The sequence below is a fragment of the Carcharhinus amblyrhynchos genome, chromosome 1 (assembly GCF_965287045.1).
Source record: "Carcharhinus amblyrhynchos chromosome 1, sCarAmb.v2.hapA, whole genome shotgun sequence".
NCBI classification, from domain to species: Eukaryota; Metazoa; Chordata; class Chondrichthyes; order Carcharhiniformes; family Carcharhinidae; genus Carcharhinus; species Carcharhinus amblyrhynchos.
In genome coordinates, this window is record NC_137324.1 from 85,025,035 (window position 1) to 85,037,562 (window position 12,528).

At 41.9% G+C, this 12,528-nt stretch overlaps 1 protein-coding gene across 1 annotated transcript in view; it reads right to left on the reverse strand.

Moving 5' to 3' along the window:
- grxcr1a (glutaredoxin and cysteine rich domain containing 1 a) overlaps window positions 1–12,528 on the reverse strand; it is a 73,459-nt gene that overhangs the window by 18,386 nt on the left and 42,545 nt on the right. The window contains exon 3 of the mRNA XM_080207045.1: window positions 8,470–8,535. Within this exon, the coding sequence (XP_080063171.1) occupies window positions 8,470–8,535 (66 nt within the window). The remainder of the gene's footprint in view (window positions 1–8,469; window positions 8,536–12,528) is intronic.

Here is a 12,528-nt window from a genome sequence, read left to right on the forward strand (position 1 = left end):
CCATGCCACCCATACCACTATACCACCATGCTGCCCATGAATAGTACTGGGCTGTTCAATGAGAAATAATAAGAATAAAATTTCACGGGCTACCCAGCATCAAGCTTGGTACCAGCATGGATGCAACAAAGGCACAACCTGCCCTATCAACCCAGGATTATACTCCTCACTAATATATGGGGACATCTTGTGCCAAAGCTTGGAGAGTTGTCCCACAGACCAGTCAAATCGTAGCCTAACATAGTCATACTCAGTGAATCATACCTCACCGCCAATGTCCCAGACAGCATAATCATCATCCCTGGCTATGCCGTGTCGCACCAGTCACACCGATCCACTAGTGCAGATGGAACAGTGGCATACAGTTGGGAAGAAGTTATCCTGGGAGTTCTCACCGTCGACTCCTGACACAATGTAGTCTCATGGCATCAGTACAAACCCAGGTCAGGAGATTTCCTGCTGATTTCCATCCACTGTTCCCCTTCCAAAGATTATATCAATACTCCTCCATGTTGAAGACCACTTAAAAGGCTCACAGAGAATGGAAAAGACACAGAATGTGCTCTGGGTGGCAAACTTAAATGTCCATCACCAAGAGTGATTCGATAGAACCATTACTGACCCAGCTGGCTGAGTTCTGAAGGACATATCTACCCAATTGAGCCTGAAGCAGGTGTTGAGAGAACCAACACATGAAAATTACCTAACTTGACCTCGTCCTCACCAATCTAGCTCTCACACATTAATTTGTTTGTGACAGTCATGGAAGGAGTGACCACCGCACCAGGTTTAGGGAAAATAAGTCTATTTATTTTGTTGGTGAGGATAAGTGTTCAGAGTTGACTGAGTTAGATGTGCCCCCTGTCATGTCCAAGTCTAGTGCCTAGATTAATGCTGGGTAGATTCTCAATTTTTATTCTTATTATTGCTCAAAACACAACCTAGTCCAGTTCAGAATGGTGAGGATCCATTATCTGTCACCAACAAAAGAGAATTTACACTTAGAATTAAAAGTATTACCGTTCTCGAATTTATCCCTTATCAATTGGGGCTGATTCTCCTAGCCCAGTACAGCCGACTGGGTGGCTCATGTGGAGGCCATTTCGCGGGCTCCCCGCTGGGCGCCATATTCCCCACGCATCTCCAGCCACCGGATTTCCAGAATCATCAGCTCTGTGCCAGAAATCAGGGGGTTGGGGATGCATGGAAGCCATGGGCATCGGGCAGTGCCAAGTAGGCAGGGGCGGGGCCTCTGTGGGGGGCAATTGGTGGGGTTGGGGGTATCCTGCTTCCACTCAATACTTTGGATCAGTGACAGAGACTGGGTGGCCAATGATCGGGGCAGGCCATTGGGGTGGTGGAGTGGTGGGAGCCTGCTGGGAGGCTGTGGCTTGGGGGGTTGGTATCGGGACTGGGGGGTGGGTAGAGGCTGCAGGTGGATGGGTGCAGGGGAGTGATTGGGGCTGTCAGCAGGGGGAGGCCAGCAATCAGGGAGTTGGGGGGGGGCTGGAGAGCAGTGATGCGGTGTCGCAGGATTGGCCAGCGATCAGGAGGCTTCAGTGTGGGCCATTGCGCATGCACCAATCTCAGCGCTGACAGATCGACACATATACAATGGCCCACTCAATGCTATGCTGCCAGCTCCCCAGTGGGAATAAGACCTGTCTACAGCTTTTTTTGCCAGATTCACACTTGGGCTCTCTGCACTGCACAGAATGTTGGAGACTCATTTTGAAAATCCTGCTGAAAAAGATCCAGCAGGATTTTCTCCAGTTTTTATGTGAATTCAACACTTAGAATTTTTTGGGGAAAAACCCATCCATTGTCTTGAAAATTAACTGGACAAGTTATTTAAGTATAATGGCTACATAGTAGTCCAGAGGCCAGGAATTCTGCAGTGATTTACCCACCTCCTGACTCCCCAGAACCTGTCCGCTATCTACAAGGCAGAATTCAGGAGTGTGATGGAATACTCTCCATTTGCCTACATGAGTGTAGTTCCAACACTCAAGAAGCTCGACAGCATCTAGGACAAAGCAGCCCATTTAATTAGCAACCTATCTATCACTTTTCCACCATTAAAGTCTGCAAGGTTGAATGTTTTGTTTAACTATGAATGCTAACATTTTCTTTAGCTTTATTCGACTTCAGTTTGATTAGTCATTTGGGAAAGCACCTGAAGAAAGGAAAGCAGAAAATGCTGGATAGATTTAGCATGCCTGACAGCATCTATCGTGTTACGGACAGATGGGGAATTAATTTAAACATGCCTCAGCTCCCGCCCCTCCCCCCTCACCATCTGTCCAGAAACAGGAAGGTGTTTCTGATTTTTGATTTTCCCCTTTATAAATGGTGGTGTATTTTCCCCAACCCTCTATGAATAACTCCACAACGAACTTGAGATAAGGTATAATAAGAGGATTGGTTTATCTCACATGCATACAAAACATGAGAATGGATTTTGCGATGTCTGCCCCTTTTTATACTAATACAATAAGAGAGGGATAAGGGAAAGAAAGGGATAGAATACAGGACCATGATCAAAATATGTTTCGCCTGAATCCAGAGTCCAGAGTCAAACACCCAATGGTGTATCCCTTCAGAGGTTAGCAGGTTGAAACTGTTGCAGGATGATCCATCTTTCCAGAAGCAAGGGCTTCCACGATGGAAGAAGACATGCAGAGATGAGTTAGTTTTGTCTGTACAGGGCACTGGTGAGGCTGCAGCTGGAGTACTGTGAGCAGTTTTGGTCGCCGCACTTGCGCAAGGACATTTTGGCCTTGGAGGTTCACTAGGCTGATACCGGAGATGAGGGGGTTGGACTATGAAGAGAGGCTAAACAGACTGGGTCTGTACTCGTTGGAGTTTAGAAGGATGAGGGGGGATCCTATAGAGACGTATAAGATAATGAAGGGGATGGATAGGGTAGAGGTAGAGAGATTCTTCCCGCTCAGAGAGGACAACAGGACTAGAGGGCACAGCCTCAAGATAAGGGAGGGGGGCAGTTTAGAACGGAGTTGAGGAGGAACTTCTTAAGAACATAAGAACATAAGAAATAGGAGCAGGAGTAGGCCATCTGGCCCTTCGAGCCTGCCCCGCCATTCAATAAGATCATGGCTGATCTGTCGTGGCTCAGTTCCACTTTCCCGCCCTCTCCCCATAACCCTTAATCCCCTCTCTTATCAAAAACCCATCAACCCGCTTCTTGAAAATATTTAGCGAGGCAGCTTCCACCACTTCAACGGGCAGAGAATTCCAGAGATTCACCACCCTTTGAGTGAAGAAGTTCCTCCTCAACTCCGTTCTAAAACGCCCCCCCTTTATCTTGAGACTGTGCCCCCTAGTCCTACTGTCTTTTTTCAGTGGGAAGAGTCTCTCCACTTCTATCCTATCCATCCCATTCATCATCTTATACGTCTCAATGAGATCTCCCCTCATTCTTCTAAACTCTAACGAGTACAATCCTAGTTTATTCAGCCTCTCCTCATAGTTCAACCCCCTCAACTCCGGTATCAGCCTAGTAAACCTCCTCTGCACTCCCTCCAAGGCCAAAATATCTTTGCGCAGGTACGGCGCCCAAAAATGCACACAGTACTCCAGCTGCGGCCTCACCAATGCCCTATACAGCTGCAGCAAGACCTCCCTACTTTTATATTCAATCCCCTTCGCTATGAAGGCCAGCATCCCATTCGCCTTCCTGACCACCTGCTGCACCTGCAAGCTGGGTTTTTGCGACTCATGCTCAAGGACCCCGAGGTCCCTCTGCACCGTCGCCTGCTGCAGTTTTTCGCCCCGTAAGTAATAGTCCTTCCGACCATTATTCCTACCAAAGTGGACCACCTCACACTTGCCAACATTAAATTCCATTTGCCATTTCCTGGCCCATTTGCCCAGCCTATCTAGATCCTTCTGCAGACTCTCCACACCCTCTGCACAATTTGCCGTTCCCCCAATCTTGGTGTCATCAGCAAATTTCGACACCCTACACTCGGTTCCCTCCTCCAGATCATCTATATAAATGGTAAAAAGCTGAGGCCCCAGCACCGACCCCTGGGGCACTCCACTAGTCACCATCCGCCAATCCGAATAGCACCCGTTGACCCCCACTCTCTGCCTCCTATTTGACAACCAATCCTCTATCCACGCTAACACCCTACCCCCAACTCCAAGTCCCTCGACCTTCTGCAATAATCTCTTATGAGGTACTTTGTCAAACGCCTTCTGAAAATCCAGAAAGACCACATCCACCGGCTCTCCTCTATCCACCGCCCTAGACACATCCTCATAGAACTCCAGTAAATTTGTCAGACACGACTTCCCTTTAATGAAACCGTGCTGCGTCTGCTCTATCAAGCAATTGCCTTCAAGATGCCTCGCAATTTCCTCCTTAATGACGGATTCTAACATTTTACCTACCACAGACGTTAAACTAACCGGCCTATAATTCCCTGCCTTTTGCCTGGCACCCTTCTTAAACAACGGCGTAACATTAGCCGTTTTCCAATCTTCCGGCACTTCCCCGGAATCCAGCGACGTCTGGAAAATAACCACCAATGCATCCACTATGACCTCTGCCATTTCTTTCAGAACCCTCGGATGCATTCTTCACTCAAAGGGTGGTGAATCTCTGGAATTCTCTGCCCGTTGAAGTGGTAGAGGCTACCTCGCTAACTATATTCAAGACACGGGTTGATAGGTTTTTGGTAGGCAAGAGAATTAAGGGTTATGGGGAGAAGGCGGGAAAGTGGAACTGAGCCACTTCAGATCAGCCATGATCTTATTGAATGGCGGGGCAGGCTCGGAGGGCTAGATGGCCTACTCCTGCTCCTATTTCTTATGTTCTTATGTTCTAGTTTTATAGACACCCATTGAGGAGTTCCAATGTTTCTAGCAGTACACAGTATTGATGAGGACCAAGCAATTTACCTGGACAGAACTCTTTCTGCTGCTGTTAGATGGTAAAACAGTAGACTTGCCTGGCTATAGTTCCACATGGCAATATTATAGGTTCTAGCAGTTTAGTGAGGTCATGTGATATATCTCCCACTTAATCTTCTGGGTTTTTTGTTGGAAAAAGGATGTATGTTTCCAGGTCTGGAATCATGAGAGCTTAATAAAGGAGTCAGGGTCCCTTTTTTGTCCTTGAAGACATACCATCTCCATTGATCATAGCTCTGCCTCAGAAATGCAAAAGGGTGTTGATGTATTTCTTTGGGTATGATGTTCAGTAGGTACAGGGGCATTAAAGCCTCTTTAAAGATAATGAGGTCCCTGCTGGATTCCTGTAGTCTAGAAATTCCTCTGGCTTGAGTAAAGGCTAGCCAGACAACTCAGAGTAAAGCCCTTGTCCATTGTTAAAAAAAAATAATTTTATAAAGTAGCCAAATTATTGCAGACATAAAAATATATTCCTCCCTGTCTTGAACAGTAGAGAGAGAAACAGAGTTAATGTTTTGAAACCAATATGATTCTTCTTCATTTTGGGCTTGAAACCTTAACTCTGTTTCTCCCTCCACAGATGCTGCCAGACCTGCTGAGTTTTCCCAGAATTTTGGGGTTTTATTTCAGAGTTCCAGTATCTGCAATATTTTGCTTTTATTTTACCTGAAGAAAAGAACAAGATAAGTGATAGAATGTATCTTTTCTTTCTATTGCCCTCTTCAAAGGCACATGCTGTTCTATTTCCGTTTAGTTAGTGAATATTTGTCAGAACTAAATTAAAATAGTTAATATGAGCTAATCTGTTAAATACTGAACTTTATTGATGGGCACAATGAAAATCTTAAGGTCTGAGGGAGTCTCTAATTTCAGAAAGTAAAGTTTTATTATCAGATGTTAATTTTTGTGAATTTGAATTTGGTGAAAATGTACTTGAAAACAATTTAACTTTAATCTAAAAACTGTCTTCTCTAAGAATGTACCCTTTGAAATCTGTGCATTATTGAAAAATATATATCAAAATAATTCAATAAGAAGCAAAGTTTTTATTGGAATAGCTTGTGGAAGCCTCTAACATAAGACATGCTCTTTTGAGTCACTTTGCCAACACACTTAAATGACAACCATTGCTCAGTACTGACCTTCTAACATGGGGCGCATTAGTGGCACAGTGGTTAGCACTGCTACCTCACAGCACCAGGGAACCTGGTTCAATTCTCAGCTTGGGTCACTGTCTGTGTGGAGTCTGTACATGTTAGTGTGAGTTTCCTCCGGATGCTCTGATTTTCTCCCACAGTCTGAAAGACGTGCTGGTTAGGTGCATTGGCCATGCTAAATTCTCCCTCAATGTACCTGAATAGGCACCAGAGTGTGATGACTAGTGGATTTTCACAGTAACTTCATTGCAATGTTAATGTAAGCCTACTTGTGATGCTAATAAATAAATTTTAAACTTTTTAATCCATTCTGTTTGAAGCTCTGTCTTTGCTGAGGAATTGATTGGAACCGGTGTGAGACTGCACATAATCTTTTTGTGCAATGCCTCCTTTCAAACAAGCAGAGAAACGCCTTTTCCGCTGGCAGCTTTTTTTTTGAATGAAGTACATTTCTGTGTATATTAGTCATAATTAAATTTTAAGTTTCTAAATTTACAAGTATGATGACTATTTGGATGCATTGAGCCACAGTGAAATTTTGTGTTTTTCTGAAACAAGTGACAACAGTTTCCAGAGCCACAATGAGCACTGATACCACAGCACAGTACCAAGGCATCATATAAATTCAAGAACTTTTCTACAGAGATCAAATTTGGACAAAAAGTCTTGCCTTTCCAACACTTGAACTAAATGATTCAATTCATATGTTGTGCTTTAAGGCAAAATGCTTCAGAACAACAGGAGGTGTGAAAGTTACCTCTAAACGTTGCAAACTCTTTGCCTGTGGTGTAGTAGCACCGGTTAAAACCATCAAGCCTGGAATAATTGTTTCCAAAATTTAAATTGATAAGATAAACTGATATGGGTTGCTATTTCAAGCACGCAAAGCAAAGTTTACCTGAGGCTTAAGGAGATTGTAAATATGAAAACTGAATGAGAAACAGTCTAGTCTTAGACTTTGGCTCAGTATCACATGACACATGTTGTGCTTTTACTAATAGGAGAACCACAATATTTTTCCATTCTAGTTGGATCATTCTGAACATAATGGATAGTGAGGCTTTGTGAGACCTTTATCTCCAACCCCCATGTGTGTAATAATGAAACCATTAAAGTTGCTAATTTTGTAAAACCTCAGTAAAATGTGCATCTTAATTCTATGTTCCTTATGTTAACACTGGTGGCTTTCCCCACCTTATGACAGGTGAGAGTAAGTGTGAAGCTAAATACAAAATGTATCTCAAACTCATGTGCACACCTGCTGTAATTTTCCTGATAGCGGGCATCATTACTGTGTCCCACTAAGAAATAGCAGAACAGTTCATTAATTTATCTCAACTGAGCTCTCCCAGTATAATTTAACACAAAGGTTTCTGACAACTCAGGAAATTCAGCTTTGAAAAGAAGTTTGGGAGTGCCATCTCCGTAAGACCTTTTATAACTCTACCTGTGCAGGGGGAGCAGAGATTCTTCACCTTCGTCCTCAAGGAAACTTGACCTTCCATCTGTCAATCACAACCTCTCCCTCCTTCCTGAATGATGGCAATCAACCTTTCCCATAACCCAAGCATCAATGTTCTCCCCAACACACGTGCAGAGCTCCCCCAAGACCTGATATCCAGCTTTCCCCTCTCCATGAAGGCCTCTCTTCCTTCTCCAACTCCTGCATTCTCCCTCACATGAATGCAGCCTTTGCCCAGCCTTCTCCCATGTTGCCCAGATATCTGCCTTCCACCTCCCTTAAAAACCTCTCACTCTCATCCTGTAGCTACAATCTCTGGCCTCTGACCCTTTCCTACTGCAAAGGTCCCCAACTGCGACCTGTTACTGCATCCCTGACATTACTGCATTCCCTGGCAGTTTTCATCCTTTACTGCACTTCCCAGTCTCCCTCTAAATATTGAAAGCTATACTTCCTAAAATGGGTAACTATTTATACCTAAATACAACAACACATAAATTAAACATTTAATTTTTGTATAGTTAATATATTTTAATTTCTGTAATATTCAAAGAAAAAGCAAATCAATAATATATACTTCGTGATGATTTGGTTTGAAGTATGAGTAAAACTGAAAAAAATCTATTGCAACAGCAAAAAAGATAGTAAACACTCAGTTCTGAAAAGAGTAAATAGTAATGTCTATACTATATCATAAATCTGGTCAAAAATGCTAAAAGATGAACGGGTATTAGAACAAGTTTTAAGATCATCCAAACTCAGGGGGATTAATATCCAGAAAATCAGTATTAAACTATTTGGGGCAAACTGCTCACTGCACCTGTTACTGCAGAAAACAACATGCTAACTTAAACAAATTTGAACTTTCTCTAAACCTAAGGCATGCTACTTTTGTTTTAAAGGTATATTTACCTCAATCTTTGTTAAGAGATCTTGTAGCTCCCCTGATTCATTCATTGACAATATTTTCTCTGCGTCCTGTTAGCAAATAAATGCACAATAGCACTAAGAGAAACTTCACATCAAATCCCCAAATTAAGGAACATTGAACATTTATTTTAAAATTAAACTGAAATATAGTTTTTTTTTATCATAGTACATATCATGTCACAAATAATTATAGAATATTAGTGCTTTGAATTATTGGCAAGACAATTAAGATATTCTTAGAGTGCATTTCTCCCCCATATTCTTCCCTCCTTCTCTGGAGGGCAGTGATTTTATTATTTGATTTATTATTGTCGCGTGCATTAGTATACAGTGAAGAGTAGTGCTTCTTGTACTATACAGACAAAGCATTCCATGCTTGCTGAGAGTGCTGCTGTACTCCGTTGACACAAGCCAAGGTGGAGGGTGTCTGTACATCTGACTGTGGACCATAGCCAAGCACAGGGCTGTCCTCATTTGACAATGGTTAGCAACAGTCTGCGGATTGTAAACCTAATATTTTGTTCCCTTTCAGGCTGCACAGTGACACAGTAGTTAGAACTGCTGTCTCACAGCACCAGGGACCCGGATTCGATTCCTGGCTTGTATGGTTTGCACATTCTGTATGGTTTGCACATTCTCCCCGTATCTAAGTGGGTTTCCTCCAGGTTCTCTGGTTTCCTCCCACATTCTGAAAGACTTGCTCGTTAGGTGCTCGTTACCTGAACAGGCACCAGAGTGTGGTGACTAGGGGAATTTTACAGTTACTTCATTGCAGTGTTAATTTAAGCCTTACTTGCGACTAATAATAAATAAGGTTTAACTTTCTAAATCTGGATCTTGAGGCAATATTACATTCTAATTGCTATTCTGCCTATGCTCAACTTCTGTAGCAAAGATCAGGGATTAAAATGAAGACTTTAATCCTCTGATTTCCTGCAGTATATTTTTTTCAGATATCTTGCCAGGATTTGTCAGGCTTCTTCAGCCTGTTAGATGTTTCCATTACACTGATGACAGCTTAGTGCATTGCAGGACACTAGTCCAGGCATGATGCACATGCGGAGCATCATACTCTATGTTAAGTAGTAATATCTCAATAAACTGGTTACATACAGTAACTTTTAGATGTACCTGATGAAAATATTTCTGTGCTAAATTGTTTAATTACATTGTACAGTTAAGCATTATTTATCAGTTCTGCAAGCTGTAGTAATCAGCATTGCAAAAAGTTGCTTTACCTGTTTGAGAATCTTAAATTGGTAAATTACTTTATATAACATTTTGTAAGACATTTTCAAACAAATAAAATTGTACCATTTACACAGGCCAAGTCCACATCCCCCCCTCCACCACCCGTGTCACTTTCTCCATCACAGAATCGAGTTGATCAGTTTCACTGTTTGTTATTTCCTATTACCTTGATTCATTATCGCTGGCTGCTAACTGTGCTGTAAACAGCTTTTGCAATTTTAGTGTAAATGCATTTTCCTCCCAATATTAGATAGTCTGGCTGCTGCCCAACACTTTGTCCCAAAACCCAATGTATGCTGAGCACAGTTCTGGGTGAGCGGAGTTATCAGAAAGAGAGTTCCATTCCTCTACACCAAAGAACAACACAAGCATAGCCTCCTGTTTAAGATGTGGTTAATTTTTCATTTGAAAGAGTAAACACATCTATCTCTAAAAGGCCCACATTAACACTGATTATCCCTTCTCTTCTAATAAAATTACAAGGTTTTTTTGTTGATCTTGATAGCCCCACAGCCTCAGAATAAAGGGACAACTCTTTAGAACTGAGATGGGGAGAAATTCCTTTAGCCAGAGGTGGTGAATCAATGGAATTCACTGTCATAGAAGGCTGTGAAGGCCAGGCCGTTGAATATATTTAAGGCAGAAATAGATAGGTTCTTGATTGGTAAGAGAATCAAAGGTTATGAGGAAAAGGCAGAAGAATGGGGTTGAGGAAATTATCAGCCATGATTAAACGACAGAGCAGACTCGAAAGGTCGAATAACTTAATTCTACTCCTATATCTTTTGGTCTTATGGTATCTTTTTCTATTCCTTTTCCTCCAACACTGCTCTGTTTGCATCATAAGTGTTCAGAATACAATCAGACAATAGTTGTTTAAAATTTCTTTAACTTTTGTTTTACCACATTGGTAATAGAGTCATGTAAAGTCACTATGCATATTATTTTAAATTATTTATAGATTTTGATAAGGCTAACTTTAAGCAATTAAGATAGAGACTGATAATAGTAAATTGGTTGAAACTTCAATTGGCTAAAACAAAGCATGAGTAATGGGAGGTGTTTAAAAAGAAATTTGATTTAATGAAAGACCAAGACAAATTTCTAAGGTGAAAGAGCTCTGCTTGCCAAGTAAAAGAATTGAGAAAAATCATAAACCTAAAGGAAAGAGCACAAAAATGCAAGGAATAGTCCAGAGATTAGGTGAGATATAGAGAACAGCCAAGGAGTACAGGAAGATTTGCAAGAAAAGAAATATGAAATAAGTTTGCTAGTGGCATCAAAATTAAAACAAAACATTATTAAATTATATTAGAAGAGAAAGGTTGTCAAAGTGAATGTTGAGCTAATAATTTAAATAAAAATAAGAAAATTTGCAAACTTGTTGAATGATTACAGAAAATGTAGGAAATGCTCAGCTGATCAGGCAGCATCTATGGAGAGAGAAACAAAGTTGATTTCAGGTTGATGAGCTTTCATTTTTCAGAACTGGAAAAGGTTTGAGATGGAAGAGGCTCTAAGCAAATACAGAGGCAGAGAAAAAAGGAAGATGAAGAACAAAAGATAAGGGCCAGAATTTTCCGATTGTTCACATTGGGCGGCACAGTAGCACAGTGGTTAGCACTGCTTGCTTCACAGCCCCAGGGTCCTGGGTTCGATCCCAGCTTGGGTCACTGTCTGTGTGGAGTTTGCACATTCTCCTCATGTCTGCATGGGTTTCCTCCCATATCCAAAGATGTGCGGGTTAGGTTGATTGGTCATGCTAATAAATTGCCCATTAGTGTCCAGGGATGCGTAGGTTAGCGGGATTAGTGGGTGTAATATGTAGGGATATGGGGGTAGGGCCTGAATGGGATTGTGTTTGGTGCAGACTCGATGGGCCGAAGGCCCTCTTTCTGCACTGTGGGATTCTATGGTTCAATGGTATCCCGTCAAGCAAGGACAGAGAATTCTGAAACTGCAAAGATGCTGAAGCCTCTGATTCACAGTAATGGGTAGAACTGGGGGGCGGCATGATGGCACAATGATTAGCACTGCTGCCTCACAATGCCAGGGACCTGGGTTCAATTCAGCCTTGGGTCACTGTCTAAATGGAGTTTACACATTCTCCCTGTATCTGTGTAGGTTTCTTCTGGGTGCTCCAGTTTCCTCCCACAGTCCAAAAATGTGCGGGTTGGGTTGATTGGCCATGCTACATTGCCCCTTAGTGTCTCAAGATATATAGGTTAGGAGGATTAGCAGGGTGAATACACGGTATATAACCCAAACAATTATGAGCAAATGCTAAGATACACAGAGCCATTCTTTTCCAAGTCACGTCTAAAGTACAGCTAATTTTCAGGTTAATTTTGACAGAAGTAATACAGTTGTTAAGTTGAGTTTCTTGTTGATGCAGTTGGGTTTAAAGTTGATGCTGCATTTATGTAACCTGTTAGAAAATTATCTCACTTTAATGTCTGTGTTATGTAAAGGCTTTAAATAGAGACAACCCTGGCATTTATAAAGTTCCTTTTGTAACTTCACAGGAGTGTTTTTCAGCCACTGAAGTACTTTTGTAGTCAGTGTTATGTAAGGATTTCTGACATCCAATTTGCATTCAGCAAGATTCACAAACAGGACCAGATGACTGGGGACAAAAATGGATTATTGGCTGCTCGGAGGCCCTGCTAATGTTGGTCTTTCTTTCTGGTATGGGAGGATAAAGTTTTTTTTTCAATTTAATGGCCGAATAGAAAGCAAATTACCAATGAGCAAAAAAGAGAAATATTCCAGCTTGGAAGCTGGAATTGC